This window comes from Lissotriton vulgaris, chromosome 3_1 (genome assembly GCF_964263255.1).
Source record: "Lissotriton vulgaris chromosome 3_1, aLisVul1.2, whole genome shotgun sequence".
Taxonomy (NCBI): Eukaryota; Metazoa; Chordata; class Amphibia; order Caudata; family Salamandridae; genus Lissotriton; species Lissotriton vulgaris.
The window spans coordinates 670,099,484-670,117,925 of record NC_141689.1 but is presented as its reverse complement, the minus strand read 5'-3'; the positions used below and the strand labels follow the sequence as shown (position 1 = coordinate 670,117,925).

Below are 18,442 nucleotides of genomic sequence, written 5' to 3'. Positions count from 1 at the left end.
GTTTGTTCCTGCCTTCCTGGTCTGTCTTTTGGTTAAATGGGAACCAATGGGCTCTTATAATTTCCTTATCCCAGTCCCATCCAGTGAGATCCTGAAAAGCATCCGCGAACAAGTCTATTACAAAGCGTCGGGTATCTTTCCCTTCTGATTTTTCACCAACTCCCAAGATGCGCAAATTATTGCGCCGAGCGCGGTTCTCTAAATTGGTTAACTTCCAGTCCACGTCTTGCCTAGTACTATCCAAATCTTCGATTGAATTCTTTTGTAGCGTTAACTCATCTTCTACTGCTGAAATACGCGTTTCAGTCTCCTGCACTCTCAAGTTAGTATCCGTACTAGACTTGGCCAAACGTCGAACTACATTTTGAAGTTTTCGAACTGCTCCCTGAGTCCGAAGACCTTCCGCCTTGGTTTCTTCTCTGCGAGTTAGAATCATACGATACATTGAGGCCTGTAGCTTATATATGGACTTTAAGGTGATCTCCTCAGATTCCTCTAGTAACTCAGGAGTTTCAGAATGTTCATGATCGGATTCATTATTATTAGCACCGGCCCCATCCCATTGAGGTTGATTCATTGCTGTTATGTTCTCCTTAGATTTTTCCTCCATGACCTTGCGGACTGTATTTGAAACTCCTTCATTAGTTAGAAAGTCAGGGCCTAGCATGTCTTCCTCTGTAATTTGATTGCAGGTCTCCCGATTCCGATAGAAACCAACAGATTTGGCATACAGAGTTAATATTAGTCACCCATCAGAATCTAACACAGAACAATCAAAAGTACATTTGGAAACGTGTCACCTAAAACAAAAGTCTCGTAATAGCTGAAAGTGATCAGACATTTTCAATAACAACTTTCTTGGCCCGCTTTCACTTAATCAGGGTAATTCAGCTACTATGGCCTTTTATTCTCACACTGACACTTTGGACATCACAAACAGCCAGTTTTCCACCCAGAGTTTGGTTTGGGAGGAAAAAAGCTAGTGGAAGGTATATCTACCAATGCATACAATTAAGACATTGAACCGAGAAAGCGATTTTAAATTACAGATGAATCATGGTCAAACATCTGGGTGAAAGCAATGCCACTCTTTTATGCATAACACAAAGAACGTGCCTACACACTCTGCTTCCAAAGGTACATAAGCTATACAAGACTGGATACACCCATTGTAGCTCTACTGTCAGAGGGGCTGCCAACAGAAGGTGATTTGTTCCTTAGCTAGCTGTTCTGTTACAAAATTAAGTTTAAAGAGATCCTAAACTAAATTCGAAATATAACAAAGATCCAGGTACTAGCAATTCCAACAGTGATTCTGGCAGATTCTGGAACGTATGTTCAATGGAAAAGGTTTTAGATTTTCCCAATTTATGCTTGATCATTGCAACGCATGGGACCACTTTGGCAGTACTTTATCCATTTCTTTCTTTCGACCCACCTGGCTAAAATATTGATGGATTGAAAAGGTTTGTTTTGATTGACTGAATAGTGCCACTCGGAGCTGCAGAGGAGACACGACTGCTGACCCTGTGCCCTTTGGATCTCTATCGGGAAAATACTTTCACCTGAGCCTTTCCTGGGGCAAACACCGTCTAAGGCTTGTGACTTTTGGTGGAACTGCTGCCTTGCTACGGGAGCGGGACTGTGAGGACCAGGTGTCTGAGCAGCAGGACATTGCCCGCACCTGGGTCCTCTTCCCGCCCCCTTCCCCAGCAGTATTAAACATCTCGCGGCCCCCGCTTCGCGGGCGCCGCTCGGAGCTGCAGTGGAGACACGACTGCTGACCCTGTGCCCTTTGGATCTCTATCGGGAAAATACTTTCGCCGAAGCCTTTCCTGGGGCAAACACCCTCTAAGGCTTGTGACTTTTGGTGGAACTGCTGCCTTGCTACGGGAGCGGGACTGTGAGGACCAGGTGTCTGAGCGGCAGGACATCGCCCGCACCTGGGTCCTCTTCCCGCCCCCTTCCTCAAACAACTTCCTATATGACCACGGCCCAATACGCGATACGCGGGACGCGTGCGGGACGAAGACCGGGGCGAAGCCCGGGCCAAGGGCGGCCCGTTGTAGCCCGCTAGAGACCGTGTAAGGAGGGCTGGGCCATTCCTCTAACCTCCGAATTGAGCCTGGTCCCACATGTAGGTCGTAATCGTCTGCAATCAGGACATTTGTCTGTAGAGACTTTTGCGGTTAGTAATTTACTTCTGAAATCATGTGCACGAGAGGGTCTAGAAGTAAAACGGAAGCGGGGGGCTTACCACAAACTGGCACACTAGATAATTTCCTGCTAAGGGCTAATTCTTTCATTGATGAAGAAATAACTTCGCTGGAACGTAGAGTATCTCAAGATTTAGCCCTTGCTAAAAGATCCTCTATGGGTCAGTTTGCCACAGCTAAAACCCCCGAATACTCTAAGGCCCGGCCCCACCTAGAAACCCCAACAACAACTAATGCAGATATACATACCCATAGACAGAGCCTACCCGCTATGGTAGACCTATCAGTATCCCACCTTTCTACAGATCCACAACTAAATGTGGATCTGGAAAGAACCCCGGACTTAGTTGCCACTACCCCGCCCACTGATCTAAGTAACACCCAGCAAAAGGCTATGAGGGAGGGAGCCATTCCTAAAAAACCAAAGTCAAAAAAAGAAATGGAGAGGGGCAAACAACAAACAAGGAAGGCCCCTGTGGCTCCTGCCCAGAACTTAATTACAGCTATTGATCACCCTAGTAATGTCCCCATTAATGAGGCAATTTCTAATGTGAATACAGAAGCATCAGACACTTTAGATAGGATTAGCGTTAGGGATGATGCGGTAAATATTTCACTGCTACCTAGGATTGCTGAACTCTTTAAACTTTACCTCACCCCTATTGAGACAAGACTAGCTCGTATTGAAAAACAGATAGCTGACATGTGTGATGCCCCAAAAAAAGTAAATCCAAGGGGGATTATCAAAGCGGGGGGACTAATCTAAGTACAAACCCAGATAAACCCACTGCTCCTGCCACTAAAAAAGCATCGGTTATTGTGACCAATCCTAAATCTAAGTCTGATTCCTCTACCGTGAAGTCAACTGTACCAAAAACTAGAACCTCTGCTACCCCTCTGGGTGAGGGGCCTAATCCTCCCAGGGATCACCTGATGCACCAAAATATGAATAATAAGGACGCTGGGCCACATAGGAGACGACCGGTGAACTTGCCTCCCGAGGCAAGCCCCTATGTGGTGGTCATGACGGGGGTCCCAGAGCTGGGTGAGGCTGATGAGGAAGCCACTTGGTCTTTAAAAAATAAAGTTCAGCATTGGCTAAATATAAACCGGCCCCTACCTCCGAACCTAACTAGTAAGATCTTGACAGTTCGTAGGGTAGCATGGGTGGGCCACGAAAGGAAAACGGTCCAGGGCGATTGTATATTGATTGGTCAACTTTGCGGACCCCCATACTGCCGATTATATTTGCACGTGGAATACTCAGGACAGACACGAGAAGATCGCAACATGACGCCTTTCCTTCTTCTACCCCCCTAGGAGTGGACTACCACGTGATTGGAACAATGACAGCAACTGGCACATTGTAGGGCGTCCTGCCAGGATTGGTAATTGCAGCACTTGGGGTGTACAGGGCTTTAGAGAACAAGCATACAGGGGCAACTGGGGCGGCCTTCCGACCGCTAACAGTTACAGTTGCCTTGAGATGGTGGACTGACAGCCAAATTTTAGTAATCTATCAGGGGAGGGGGGGATCGACTGTCAACCCATAACAGGAGGCATAGATGGGTTCTGTGAGCCTATTACATCTGGGCTGAGTAAGAAACATCCTCCCCATACTAATAAGAGGAGTCTTAGCCCGCGTAACCAGAACAATCTGCAGTCTACGTTTGATGCGGGCGATGTAACAATAAATTGCCCGACTAATTGTTCTAATACAGAACTTAGTGATAGGGGTTTTATTTCCATTATTTCCTGGAACTTGGCGGGTGTGGCTAACAAGCTTGACTCCCCTGAATGGGGGGTATTTATAGACTCACAGGATGTTTGCCTCTTTCAAGAGACATGGGCAAGAGACGACTACCAGCGTGCTGGATTTGATACATTCTCAATCTGGGCGAACTGGAAGGGGAAGGGACGCCCGTCTGGAGGGCTACTCATTTGGGTGGCTTCGCATCTGGGCTGTAAAGCGAGGGCTCTACCGACTAATTCCCTAGATATTCAATGCGTTCTCTTGGAATGGTCTGATGTAACCAAATTGGCACTGGTAAATGTCTACTCAAGACCAGTGGGTATAACAAAAGTTTCTAGTACCATCGAGGAACTAGTGCTGTTTTTAAGCACTCTCCCACAGGGCATCCCGTATGTAGTCGGGGGAGACTTCAATTGCCAATTTGAGCCCCTTCCATCATTCCTAGAAAGGTACAACTAATGAGGAAGATGAACAATGGGGAATCCCGAAACCGGCTGGCCCACCAGTGAAGTCCTGGTCGCCATTAACAATGCAGATTACCTGCCTGACCCTAGCAAACTCTCTAAAGGCCTGCAATGGCCGGGTAAGCGGTGACATCCCACCTAAACCAACTTTTAATAAACCGGGGCATAATTCTCGCTTGGTTTACATATTTGTGGAAATGTCCGAATGGGTCAGAATTGTGGATTTTATTGTAATCCCTCGAACTGATAGGGACCATAATGCGCTGGTTTTTAAAAATCTCGGTTCCGGGTGTCACTATCCAAATACAGGGCGGTAATGATCATATGGCCTCGAGAACGATCTTATCTACTAATCGGCGTAGAGCCCGCTGGCCCAAAATTGCAGAAAATCCTAAGGATATCCAGAGGCTGTATGCAAAAGCAGTTCCAGTTTTGCAAAAAGTAGACAACCTTATACACCATCCTGTCTCGTCTGAGGAGACCCATAGAGAACTCGGTGTACTCCACCTAGAGTTATGTAGCATCTTAGCAGATGTTCTGAATCCTGAACAGAGGCAACGGAAAGGTATAGGTAGTGGGACATGTGCCCCATGGTACAATGCCGCCTGTAGAAAGGCTAAAGCTGATCTTCTAGCGGCTATGAGCAACAGTATAATATTTCCTTGGTCAGAACGGACCCGCGCCCAGCGCCACAACCCCTGGCAATTTTCCTCCAGACCCCAGCAAGAGATTGTGCTATGACCATAAGCAGCTCTGGGAATTAGGGGGGGAACAGCCTGATGAGCGGATGTCAGAGGATGGCCCCGGATAAAGATCTACAGGTGGGGTTACACTGCTGTACCTCTTGTAAAGCTATGTTCCCTCCCATTACTAGGGATAGAATTAGAGCCCTCTCTCAGACTCCCAGGCAGACGAATAGACGAGGAAAAACTACCATTAACTGTATATTAATTAACGCTAGGTCTCTGGTAAAGCACAGCATGGAGTGCGCCGATTTGATTCTCGACTCAAACGCACAAATTGCCTTTGTCACTGAGACTTGGACGGACGCAGCTTCAGGTCCTGACCTGGTAAAAGCAACACCGCCTAATTTCATTAATTTCGTCTTGGATAGACCAAAAAAGAGGGGTGGAGGGGTGGCTATTATTTACCACACATCCATCCAAGGGCACTTTTTTCCTACTTCCTCCGGGGCGTGTGAGGCCCTGGGTTTTAAGCTGGATCTTTCCAACCACTACTCCTTCAAGGGATGTCTGCTTTACAGACCCCCTGGGGCCAAGTCCCGCTTTCTTGAAACAGTGGGCAGTATTTTAGAGGAGGCGGTTGGGGCTGATTCCTTCACTGTGCTGGGGGATTTTAACTTCCATTTGGAAGATCCCGCTGACTCCGATACCTTGGCCTTATTAGACATTATGTCTGTAGTGAGCCTGATCCAGTCGGTAGTAGGGCCAACCCATCAGGCAGGCCACACTTTAGATGGAATCTTTACCAACAGTTCTGATCTTATGTTTCAAATAGCCGAACCTCTACCCTGGACAGACCATGGGGTGGTGCGGTTCGCCATCCTTATTCCTCAGGCTAAAACAGTGACAGGTGAGGGTCAAACTAGCAGTATGTGTAGGCCTTGGAAAAACATCAAAGGAACTGACTTGGAGGAGTTGCTCCTGGCCTCTGGCCCGGCCCGACCGACAGACGTAAATACAGCTACTTCCGAGTATACAGACTGGATTGATCATGCTTGCCTTAAGCTGGCCCCCCCCAAACGATGTCGACCCGCCAGGTCGGCGCCATCAGCCCCCTGGTACTCGGACGTCCTTACAGAAGCTAAATTAGCATGTAAAAAACTAGAACGGAGCTGGAGGTCCACCTATTCTGAGCATGACAAGGAAAGGCTTAGAGCCGGCCAAAGGGCCTATAAAGATGAGATCAGGCAAGCTAAGAGGGTATACTTTACGGACCGCATTGAGAAGGCTAAGAACTCAACAAAAGAACTCTTCGATACCGTCACCAGTCTTGCCTCTCCGAAGGCGGTGACGGTTCCGCCCAACCCAGAACTCTGTGAGTCCTTAGCAAAGTTCTTTCAGAATAAAGTTCAGGTAATATTCACCTCTCTTGAACCTCAGGTGGCCCAGAGCCTCCTTGAAACTCCTCATAGGAACTCCCATGCGGGATCCACGGGGGCTACTCTCTCGACCTTTAACCCTGTGGAGGCAGAGGAAGTAGCAAAACTGTTGCTAGCCACCAAATCAGGTTCACCTTACGATCCTTGCCCCACCTCTATTGCAAAACTGGCGGTTGCTCCTATCGCAAACCAACTGGCAGGGATTTTCAATTTGATGTTTGAAAAAGGCAACTTCCCTAAGATTTGGAAACGGGCCTCAATCAGCCCGCTCCTTAAAAAACCCTCCCTTGACATTTCGGACCCCAATAGCTATAGACCAATATCCAGGTTGCCACTGCCTGCTAAATTGGTTGAGAAAATTATGAACTTCCAACTCTGCTCCTTTTTGCGCAATTCAAAAGGTCTTGACTCAGCACAACATGGTTTCAGAGAGGGTCATAGCACCGAGACTGCTCTGATCAAATCCACAGAGGAGATCCGGAAGGTGCTTGACGAAGGGGGCCAGGCAGTGCTGATTCTTTTAGACCTGTCAGCAGCCTTCGATACTGTCCACCATGCATTGTTATTAGATCGGCTGGAGGGCTGCGGGGTTCGAGGCCAAGCACTCAAGCTCCTGGAGGCATTTTTAACGGAGCGGGTACAAGTGGTGGCCATGGGGGAGTATGAATCAAGACCATTCGAGCTCCCGGGGGGGGGTCCCGCAGGGATCCTCCCTAAGCCCCACTTTATTCAACATCTACGTTGCCGCCCTTGCCCCAGTAATCAGATCCTTCGGGTTCGAGTTAACATCATACGCCGACGACACCCAGATTGTGGTCTCGGTGCTCCCGGGGACTAAGAGGGAGGTGGCAGGCAGGTTCCAGGATTGCATGTCTGCAGTCAGCTCCTGGATGGCAAAAAGTTGTTTAAAATTGAATTCATCAAAGACTGAGGTGATCATTTTTGGCCCAAGTACTAATCTTTGGAGCCCTAACTGGTGGCCCACTGATATGGGGTCGCCTCCTATCCCTGTAACAAAGGTGAAGAATTTGGGGGTTGTCATTGATAACCTTCTCACCTTTAAACCCCAAGTCAATGCGATGAGTTCCTCAGTACATTACATTCTGAGAATTATCAGAAAGGTTCTACCTTACCTTCCTGAGGGCAGTAGAAAGACGGTGGTGACAGCCCTCGTTCTATCTCGCATCGACTATTGTAATAGCCTTTTTCTCGAGGCACAACAGGGAGTGCTCAACAAGCTTCAAGTTTTACAAAATGCGGCCGCCCGCTTGATTGGGGGTTTGCCCAGGTTTTCCTCAGTCTCCAAGGAGTTGGATAAACTGCACTGGCTTCCGGTACGGAAGCGAATCAGGTTCAAGGCCCTCTGCATTGTCTTTAAGGCACTGCATGGCCTTGGCCCAGTGTTCCTTCAAGATCTTTTCCAGTGGTATAGACCAGGTAGACAACTGAGGTCGGCCAGTCTGGGGCTGGTCAAAACCACCCGGATCAAGAGGGTACGCTGGGGCGGAAGGAGTTTTGTCAGGGGAGCTGCGATGGCGTGGAACTCCCTCCCTCTCTCCCTCAAACTCAATACAAATCTCCTGGCATTCAGGAAGAATCTAAAAACATGGCTATTCTCCCAATAAGTACCTTGATTCTCGCTTCTCTGGAATTATCACTTCAGCGCCAGGACGCCGACTGGCAACAGCGCGCTTTATAAGTGTAAAAAATAAATAAATAAATAAATAAATAAATTCGCTGGCAGGCTTGACCCCTACGTCATTTTTGGATACGGATACATTTTCTTTGACAGAGGTAGGGGCAGCCATCTTCAGACTTGCCTCAGAAAAAGCTCCCGGGCTGGACAAACTCCCTGGTGACTTATTCAAAAATGAACCCATGATTTGGGCTCCATACCTACAGGTTTTATTTAATGCAATTCTGGAGGGGATGCCGGTGCCTGTTACTTGGCTGGGGGCAGAGATTGTCCCTATCTTTAAGAAGGGCTCTTCTCTGCTCCCAGCCAACTATAGGCCTATTAGTTTAATAGACGTCCCCCAAAAGATCTTTGCCAGGTTGATTGTGGACCGTCTACTGGAATGGATGCAAGACCACTCAATCCTGAGCCCATACCAAGCGGGTTTTAGGAATAACGTGTCCACTATAGACCAAGTCTTTCGACTTACTATCATATTCTGGAAAACAGTACAGTTAGAAGGTGGCAGCCTCTATACTGTATTTGTTGACCTGCGAGCTGCCTTCGACCTGGTACCTCGTAGGAAACTTTGGTCCGTGCTCTCTGGTTTGGGGGTGCAACAACCTTTCTTAACTATGATTATCAAACTACATACTGATAATTATGCCCAATTTAGATGTGGCAGGGAGGGGTTTTTGTCCAACAAATTCCCCGTTGACAGGGGGGTTAGGCAGGGTTGTGTGCTCGCACCGACCCTGTTCTGCCTTTATGTCAACGGGGTAATTGCGCACTTGAATGGGGTTGAGAATACTGACACACCCAAACTTGGAGGCAGCAGGGTGCCCGCGATTTTGTTCGCAGATGACACCCTGCTGCTATCCAAGTCTCCAATGGGGATCCAGAGAGTTCTTAATGGTTTCGAGGCATTCTGTAAAGATCATGGCCTTGAGATCAACGCTTTGAAGACAAAATATATAGTCTTCAATCCTCCATCTAGAACCCGCCCTAATCCGTAAATTGGATCTAATATGCTAGAGAGGGTTCGAACCTTTGAGTATTTAGGAATTACCCTAAATGAAAAAATTTCATGGACGCACCAACGGGAGAAATCACAACTAAGGCTGGCCCAAGTGGCAGGCGGAATTATCAAATTGGTCTCTAAGAACAAATCTTCCTTTAAGCCGGTGGGTTCCCCTTTAGAGATCTACAGAGCACAAGCCAGAGGAACGGTCATGTATGGAAGTGAACTTTGGGGCCATAAGTGTAATCGTGATCTGGTAGTAACTGAGAACAACTTTATCAGACAGCTCCTATCACTTCCCCCAAGTACCCCCTTGCTGCCTATTAGACTCGACCTGGCCCTGAGACCTCTTAATGAAGATATGGGCCTACGACCCCTATTATTCTGGCGCAGGATCTGGTCTGTACCCGAGCTAGCGAATTATAGGCTAGAATTGCAGGAAATTCTTACCCTCCCAAACATAGGGAAAATCCCGTGGCTAAAATATAGCAAGAAAGAATTAGGGAAATTAGGGCTACCCACACTATGGTCTGACCCGCTCTTTTCATGCCCCGGGGTTACACGGAGGGAGCTTATTACTAAGTATCAGGAAAGCAAAATTGCTATTCACCTGCAAGGAAGCGGACCTGGCACCCTAACGTCATCATTTTTAATAATAAAGGACAGCTATAGGTTTGAAACTGTTTTAGATATCATATCCCCAACATTAATCAGGAAATTGTATCTCCAATGGAGGTATGGTAGTTTACCATTACGGGCCTATACTAGTAAATGGGCCAAATCTTCCCAGTCTCATTGCCCAGGGTGTAAATCTGAACAAGAAACTGATCTACACATATTGTTTTTTTGTAGCTCTTATGTGCAGGCGCGGAGGAAGTGGATCGTACCCTTATGCAAAAATCTGGGATTCTCCCACTGCCTGCAGGCATATAGGGTTCTTAAGATCGATTCATCAGGGCACATAGTCTTTGCCATAGCTAAATATCTGGGGATAGTCTGGCGTAAGAGGAGATATCTTTTAGATAGGGAACTATGATAAACTGTAAAATGATAAATTGTGATGTAGATATTTTTATTATGTGGAATGGCTGGTCCTTATACTTGTACACTGATTATATGTTTTAATGGTTGTATATATCTTAACATTTACTGTTTTACATATAATGTAATTTGTACCTTTTATGGCACATGTTGCCGAAATAAAGATGATGATGAGGATGAATAAAACCCTGTTCTGATCCCTTTTCCACCAAAGTTGCAATTCCAATGATGCTTTAAAAACGGTCATATTAATTAATTAATTAATTTTTACTTTGATTTACCCATCGAAATCTTTTGCATCTTTCTTATTTAAGTGGAAAATGTAAATTACATGTTCCTTATTGCCTTCCAGTCTATGTGGTATTACAAAGTGATTGGTTAGACTCACTAACCATATTTTGAAGTTTGTTTTTGAGGGGCTGTTTCAAAGATACGCTTTGATTACTTACAATAACATTTACAATTTCTTACCATGCTTAGGCTGCACACAGCCACATACCCATAAAAAGAATCATGTTCTGATGTGCTCTGACATTCATGTAACACATTCTGTAAGTTTAAAGGGAAGAATTCAAGTAAAAGCATGCAGGTAAAGTGAGAAATTGACATTTGACAAAAACTACTTCAATAAATCTTAAAATAAATATATTAAGTACATACAGAATCGTACTCGTCATCATCTTCGTCATCTTCCACATTGTGATAGAGGTTCTCAAAATCTTCTGCTTGGCTTCGGTCCACAGGTTCGTCTCCTTCTCCCTCTTCTCCCCCAAGAAAGAATCTGGCAATATCGCTCTCTGTTGCTGTGACCGACATAGCATCAGAAACTCTACATGGGCCTTGGAGCCAAAGGGATCTCTGCTAGAAGTCTGACCAACACAGATGCTGGTAGGCCGAGAAATCCCCTGCAGTCTGTCAAAGTTGGAGCAGACACTTGCTCGTATAAAAAGATGTCAGCCAGCTGCAATGAGCAGCATTCAGATGCCAGTCCTGATCTCTTCGTTTTTGTGTTCCACCACCAAGAAATCCCATAAAGTTACTCCTCCATCGCCTGCTCTGCGAGAAGAAATGTTTACCTAAGCAACGAAATGAAAACAGACATTATGGTGATCAGAATTAAAAAGGCAACTCACACTGCAAAAGTTATATAGGAACTGAAATCATGCTCGTTCCGCTGTTTAATCTAGTTCTGATAGAAGCGGATCTAGACTCTTGGTTTGTAATTTCCAGTAGGCCGGGGTTGAGTGACTTTTCTGCTACACAAACATTGCACTGAAGGAACAGCAATTTCACAGATACAGAAAAAGGGGCATAGAAAAAGAGAGCCTTCAGAGGCCAATGGATGCATGTTAGTATAGTGATATACACCAGCAGTCTGCTGAATGTTACAGTGAACTCCCATAACCATATGAGGACAAAACAAGACATTTCAGAACTATATTCCCAAAGCTAGTATTGCCAAATTGAAAATCATTAATGATTGCAAACATCTGAAAACCACTGGAACAAAGGTTTATCCAAAACTGGTTTAGTCAATTACGATTTTTGCTGATATCGGGTACATTAACTTCCTGCACTTCCAAACCACATTACATTAGAAAAGCACATGTCTGTTCAGGCTAACGTTATCAAGTTTGGAGACCAAGGATAGTAAGCAACTACAGTTTAAGAGCCACATTTCATTAGAAAAAAACAAACCTATCATGGGACACATGATCTTGTTATTGCTCCCCAGCAACTTGACTTAAAGGTAGACTACAGAATGTAGATTTTGCACTACTCAATGTCAACCTGGCTGCTGGAGAGAAGGTGAGAAAAGTCGATTCTTCGAAAAGCACAACTACTAATAACTGGCAAAAGTAGAACATGCTTGAGAGTGATGCAAGAAACAAAATGAAATTTTGTGCCAGCATAAATGTATTTAGCTGCATTACCCACAACACCATATATAGTAACACAGTGGTATAATGTAGGCATTAGAGAAGTTTCATAGATCACTGGTGAGGCAATTACTGACGAATGGGACAGTAATATCCTCTGGCCTTACCCATGTTAAAATATGTTGATGCTCCGGTGTTGCAACAGCCTCGGATGTTACAGTGTTATATTTAAATTTGAATAAATTGGAAACACACCTGCAGAAAACATGATAACTAATGACATCTGGGTTGGCAACATAGACCTTTTCCTGGTTTACTAATGAGAACAAAAGATAAGTTGCGAGTAGTTTTGACTACTCAATGGTATGATTTAAACATCTAGAGAGCATTGCTTAAAAATCGATGTCAACTAATTAAAGTGTCTTAAACACAGAATGCTATGGTTTCTAGCATTTTTTAGCACATGATCTCTAGCTTCTTGGCGGTAATGGAAATGTCCATTTACTGAAAAAGATCTCATTTAAACAGACTGATTTACTGTAATTTTAATGTGACGTTAAAAAGTCAAGCTATTGTTTCCTAAACAGGGCAAGATACATTTGTGACCATTTTGCAGGTCTCAACTAGACAGAACATGCGCTGTCTCGAAGAGACAAGTTGTATTCCATCTGTGGCCTTACAGGCCGCCCATTTCCTACCATTGGTAAACTACAGCGTCACTCATTTTCTTTGATGCCATTGATTTGTCATAGCCTTCGGGCGTCATGACTTCTTCTTGTGTTTGGCCCTTCAATAGCGCATGGACCACGGACATGTCTCCTTACACTGCTCTCAGTTTGAGGAGCTATTTTTTTCTTTGTATGCAAGCCCTCCATATTAGTACTTGTGTTTTAAGGCCGCCTCCCTTGTACACATATAAACACATACCACTAAAATGCATGCACATATACATAAACTAATACATTTCTTTAAAAGTTCTTTTTACACGAGCAGCACTTGTTTATTGTTTTTACACGATCCAATGGTATTAGAGCACTCGCTTCGCCGTCCATCTGGCTATAAAGCGAACACAAGCCAATGGTATTGGAGCACTTTAAGCGCTCACCAGTTACATTACACAATGACACATTAATTTTTTACGCTAATCCTACTTCAATTAAGGTTTCTTTCCTGTCATTGCTTGCCCATCTCCCCATCCCCTCCTGCTTCCCTGCTTAACCCATCTCCCCACTATCTCCCTCTTCGCTACAGTTCTTTTCTTTTTAGCAAAGTCCAATGGTATTGGAGCACTTGTTCTGTCCTCCATCCTGCCACAGTGGTAACACCAGCCGATGGTATTGGAGTGTTTTCAGTGCTTATCAGTTACATTACATAATTGTATGCAGAGGGAAACGCAAGTGATGTGTCCAGAATCACAAATTGTTCAGCCAACCCAGAGATTCGAACCTGGTTCCCAGGTCCCCTGTCGACACCTCTGGCAGTTATGCCACATCCTCGCTTCACATTAAAGTTCTTCAACTGTTTCTCACTATCACTTACACATTTGTTCAGCAAGACCCACTCAACACCGAACAAGCACTGGCAAAACCAATGGATCTCAGCAATGCCCGAGCTATTAGCCTTGTCAATGTGAATGTCTTCTAGCCATGTTGTTTAGCAGTACATCTACTTTTGGCTTGGCCGAAAGTCACTGAAAAAAGAGCTGTGATGTGGTCAGCTCAGGTCATATAGCTTCTTTGTGTTAGGAGGGGCAGGACAAACTCAACATGGGGGGGCGAAAAGACTCCGTCTCGGTTCAACATCATGCAAATCTGGGAATTCAGTAACTTTCAGCCATGCTGAACAAAAGATGAGATTCTAGACAACATGGCTAAACAGTCTCTTAGGCTGAGTCTAGAAAATAACTACTATTATTTTGTGGTACCTAATACTATACACCAGTATCTGCACTAGGTGGCACATGCCAAGAAATCCCTATCTGCAATTTCAGCTATATGCAAATGACATGCAGATTCACTGATTATTAGAAAGCGCAGCAGGGCGTCTATCTAATATAACTGAATGCCTCAAATATTCATCATTGCACGAAAGAAAGTCACACCTGCTTTAAAAGAATGTAAAAAAAACACAGAAATCACAGTGCAGAATGATGCACAAAATAGAGATTCATCAGTCAGCTTTCCTGCAATGCCTGGAACCAGCCTTAAAATGGAGATAAATACATACAGCTCATACATTTATCAGACTGCCGAAACCACAGGCAGCACAGGAGCACAATTCTAACTGTCCGATGAGAAAGTGGTGGTGTCATATCACCGGTACTGCAGCACCCCATAGGTAAAATACCATCTGAAAACATGTTAAATAAAATTATTCAAAGTTGTTAAAAATATAAATACATTAAATTTAATGTTAAAAGGACATTTAAAAAACGTTTTTGAATTAAAATTGATGTAACATTAATTTGAATAAAAATATAATTAATTCACTTAATAATTATTAATCAATAATTAAATGTACTTTTTTTACTTTAGGTGTGATTTTTTTAGACTTCGGAAAAATAATTTTACTATTCAAAATAAATATATGTGAAATGTAATTTAATAGTGTTGTAGCATGTTACGATTTTGTTATTCATTTAAAAAAATTAAATGCCTTTACATTAATATTTAAAATACAAATTGGTTTACTATTTTCTTTATTTTTTTAAAGTTTGATAAATGTTTTTACTTTTCCCTATATTTTACCATTGGGAGATCTCTTACACTAGGTGCAGAGGTTTCCAAATGGAAAAGTACAGGAAAAAGATAAAAAATGAATTACATTTTAAAACATTTAGAAAAGTATTTTATTTTAAATATTACCATGAATGAATTGTATATATTTACGTGTATTATTTTAGAATAAGATTTAAAAATTCCACAGTGTATTGAATTAATTTTGAAGTAAATATAATTAATTTAAATACAATAAATTTAGCATTTTCTTAAAGATTTATTTTAAATCCTGCTTGAAGTAAAATATTTATTTATTATATATTAACGATTACAAAAAGTTATACTTAGAAATAATTTAAACTCGTTTTACACTTCAAATATGAAAGTTTCAATTGTTTTTTTAATTTAGAACTCTTAAAATATTTGATTATAAAATAAGATTTTTGTAATTTTATTTAATTTTTTAACATTAGAATGTAATTTATCTTAACATTTCCAAATGGTACTATTTAAGTCCCTACCTTCACTGATTTATTTAGAGGGTTTTGCAGTATTAGTGTGTTCAGCAATGTGTGGAGCTGGAGTTACCTTTGTGAATAGGCCCATTTGTGTCCTAGGAAATCTGCTGGTAATGTGCATATGTCAGTATGTGCATTGCTGGGTAACGGACATACTCTCAAAGATTATGAATCACCAACCCCCTTGCAAGATTTTCTATGCCAAGATGGCCTGTTAAGTACCCAAATACAATGAAAACATTTTTGCAAAGACCAAATGCTAAATCATTTCTATGCAAAACCACAGTTTCTATATCTGGTTCCACTGCATAGTAATATTCTGAAATAGCAAAACGTTGACAGTAGCACGATGTTAAATCAAATAAAACAAAGGCTAGCTATTTGAAAAACATGCAGTTGTGAGATCGGAGATCTGGTAAGAGCGGCAGATGAGGGCTTTGTCACTTCTTTGAAACTGGTGGAGAAATTAAGGGAATAACTACCAAGACCGTATTGGAGCATTTCGGTAGCCAGGCTGGCAAGTTGTGTTATCAGATAATGATAAATTAGTTGTCATTGTAGAAAGGAAGTCCAGCCACAGGAAGAGCTTCCAAACTTTATAAAACATCAGAAACAACCCGTGCATACTAGTCTCATTATATCAGAATTTTGTTTTGTGTCACACTTCTTGTATTCACTCAAATTATACAACACACTTGTTTGGTAGGCCGCACCAACAAGACATGGTGGTAAGCCCAAATACACTAGTACATATGAAGACTAGATGCTACCTAGGGGGACATGTTAAGTCTCCTGGGAAAGTGTCTGCCTTCTCCTTTAATGCAGTACCTTGAAGCTGCACCATACAAAAATACAACTGATTCGCCTTTTGACTTCAAAAAGGAGGATTTCATTGCGAGTTGAAATGCTTTGATTTCTTGTAGAGTAATGTATAAGGTAAAGTCCAAATCGAAGAGGCTCACCTGTGAAGTCCAAGCTCTATTTCCAATGCCTCCAAGGATGCACCTCGACCTAAGGGTAGCTGTGGCGTGTCCCCCATTGAAACCTCTCACCTTTCAAGTGATCCACAAGATAATATTTTGATCAATCCTGAACAGTATGATCGCAGTGCCCGAAGCTTTGGCAATAGATGCAAATCCTTAGTGTTGTTAATTTTTCCAGTGGAGCCCTATCACACTTTCAGAATGCATTTTTGAAAGTCAGTCTGCAAACATTTAGAGCATGATAGCCACAGAGCCGTGCGTAGGCTATAATTCTAAGAAGCTCGTAGTATTTATGGCAGCGTGTTCTTTACAAAACAATGTAGAAAAACCCGATATACTACCTTTGTGCACAAGCAGGACGGCGGCTCTACACTCATAAGGACAAAGGTCTAATTCACAAAAAAAAAATTGTACCTGCATAGAATTTACTTGACCAGCGACAACTTGTGTGAATTGTAAGTTCTGAGTCCTTGGATAGGGGGTATTTTATGTTCATAAAGTGCATCTTTGAATGGGATTTTCATACCTGACAATTTAGGGCAGAGGTAGGATCTGAGGGCAAATCTAGCAGGACTCGCAATTAAAAGAAAGGGCCACAAGCAAATCACAACTCTTGCAATTAGTTTTCCTTCCTTGAATTCCACACACATGTACTCCTGCCCAAGGCAGTGAGAAAGCGTTTGTTTGCCGGATAGCTATGGGAAGCAATGCACCCCACATGTATTAGAGGTACAAAGGAAGAGGTTTTGGGGGGGGGAGATAAAAGGTACAGGAACAAAGGTATATTTATGTAGCCTTCATACACATGCAAATTTTCATCTGGTGTAAAATCTTGAAGTGCAAACATCTTTATATCCTGGGGCACTTTGTAAATACTTTGCAGATTCCTTCAAAGTAAACCACGTACTCCAAAGGCTATGGGAACAAAATTCCAACTTTCCATCCTAGTGCTTCATGAATTAGGCCACGGTATTTATTTTAGCAATGTTCAGAACAAAGATTTCGTTTACATTAATTCAACCTGGGGATATTTATTTGATAAGTTTCACTGTGTACCTAAAACCAATTACAAATGTCGAATAACAAATGCTTCCAAATTTTGGCAGACATTGAGACAGAGCAAGGAGTAATGAAGTGGTCTACTCCCAGGTGAATCTAAACAACCAAGTAGGGGGAACAGGATTGAAATACCGAGAGATTACTTAGATTCACAAGAGACAACTTAATTAGAGGCCTCTTCGAGTACTCAAGCAATTAAAAGCTATTCAAATACAAATAAAACTTCTTACAATTGGTGCATTAGTGAATCCAGCCGGAGCCTTAGATTTACGAATGCTGCAAACCGGTGTAAACTTTTAATATTTATGTTAATGGATGTCCTTCCAATTGTTACAGTCGCAACTACTTCTGTCATTTGATATTTTATTAAAATATTAAGAAGAAAAACGATTAAGTATTTTTTTAACAGACAAAATGCTTAAAGAATAGACCGTTAGATGGTGAGGTTCAAGGGAAAGGACTGATCTGCAAACGAACACATAGGATAATGTGAATTAAGGTTGATGTTATAGGGATGCTCAGTTCCTTGTTAGCACTTCGATAGCTGAATGGTGGCCCTTGCAAAGTTATCAGCTGTCGGACCTGGAAACTAGAGAGTAAAACTACCCATCTGTACTTGATCATTTCCATCTCCTTTACAGTTCGAGCCATCAACCCTCTTGTGGCTAAAATGACTGGCACATACGCTGTTCCACATACTCTCTCAACAATGAGGCGTTTAATATCTGCACTCCTTGGAGCCAGAGCTAACTAAATTCCACAACATAATACTTTAGCGTGCTAATGAACTTTGCCAAAACGTCTGAAAATGTCAGAAGCCTACTTCTGCTTCAGATCTTTATCTGTAGCACCTAGGGAACACTGTCTGAGTTATCTTACCCTAACCCCTTTAACATATCTTCAAAATACTGCCTTCTCCGCTAAATCCTGCTGAAATATACTAGAAATGGTTCCAAGTGCGCTTATGAAAAGCAATGTAACCAGAAAACTTTT

General features: G+C 42.9%; 1 protein-coding gene across 17 annotated transcripts in view; it reads right to left on the bottom strand.

Annotated features, from left to right (window-relative positions):
* Nucleotides 1–18,442, bottom strand: part of PPIP5K2 (diphosphoinositol pentakisphosphate kinase 2) — a 1,400,407-nt gene that overhangs the window by 1,323,422 nt on the left and 58,543 nt on the right. For all 17 annotated transcript variants that reach the window (XM_086960990.1, XM_086960983.1, XM_086960987.1 and 14 more), the window contains exon 2: nucleotides 10,953–11,368. In XM_086960990.1, the coding sequence (XP_086817116.1) occupies nucleotides 10,953–11,108 (156 nt within the window). In that variant the 5' untranslated portion in view covers nucleotides 11,109–11,368. The remainder of the gene's footprint in view (nucleotides 1–10,952; nucleotides 11,369–18,442) is intronic.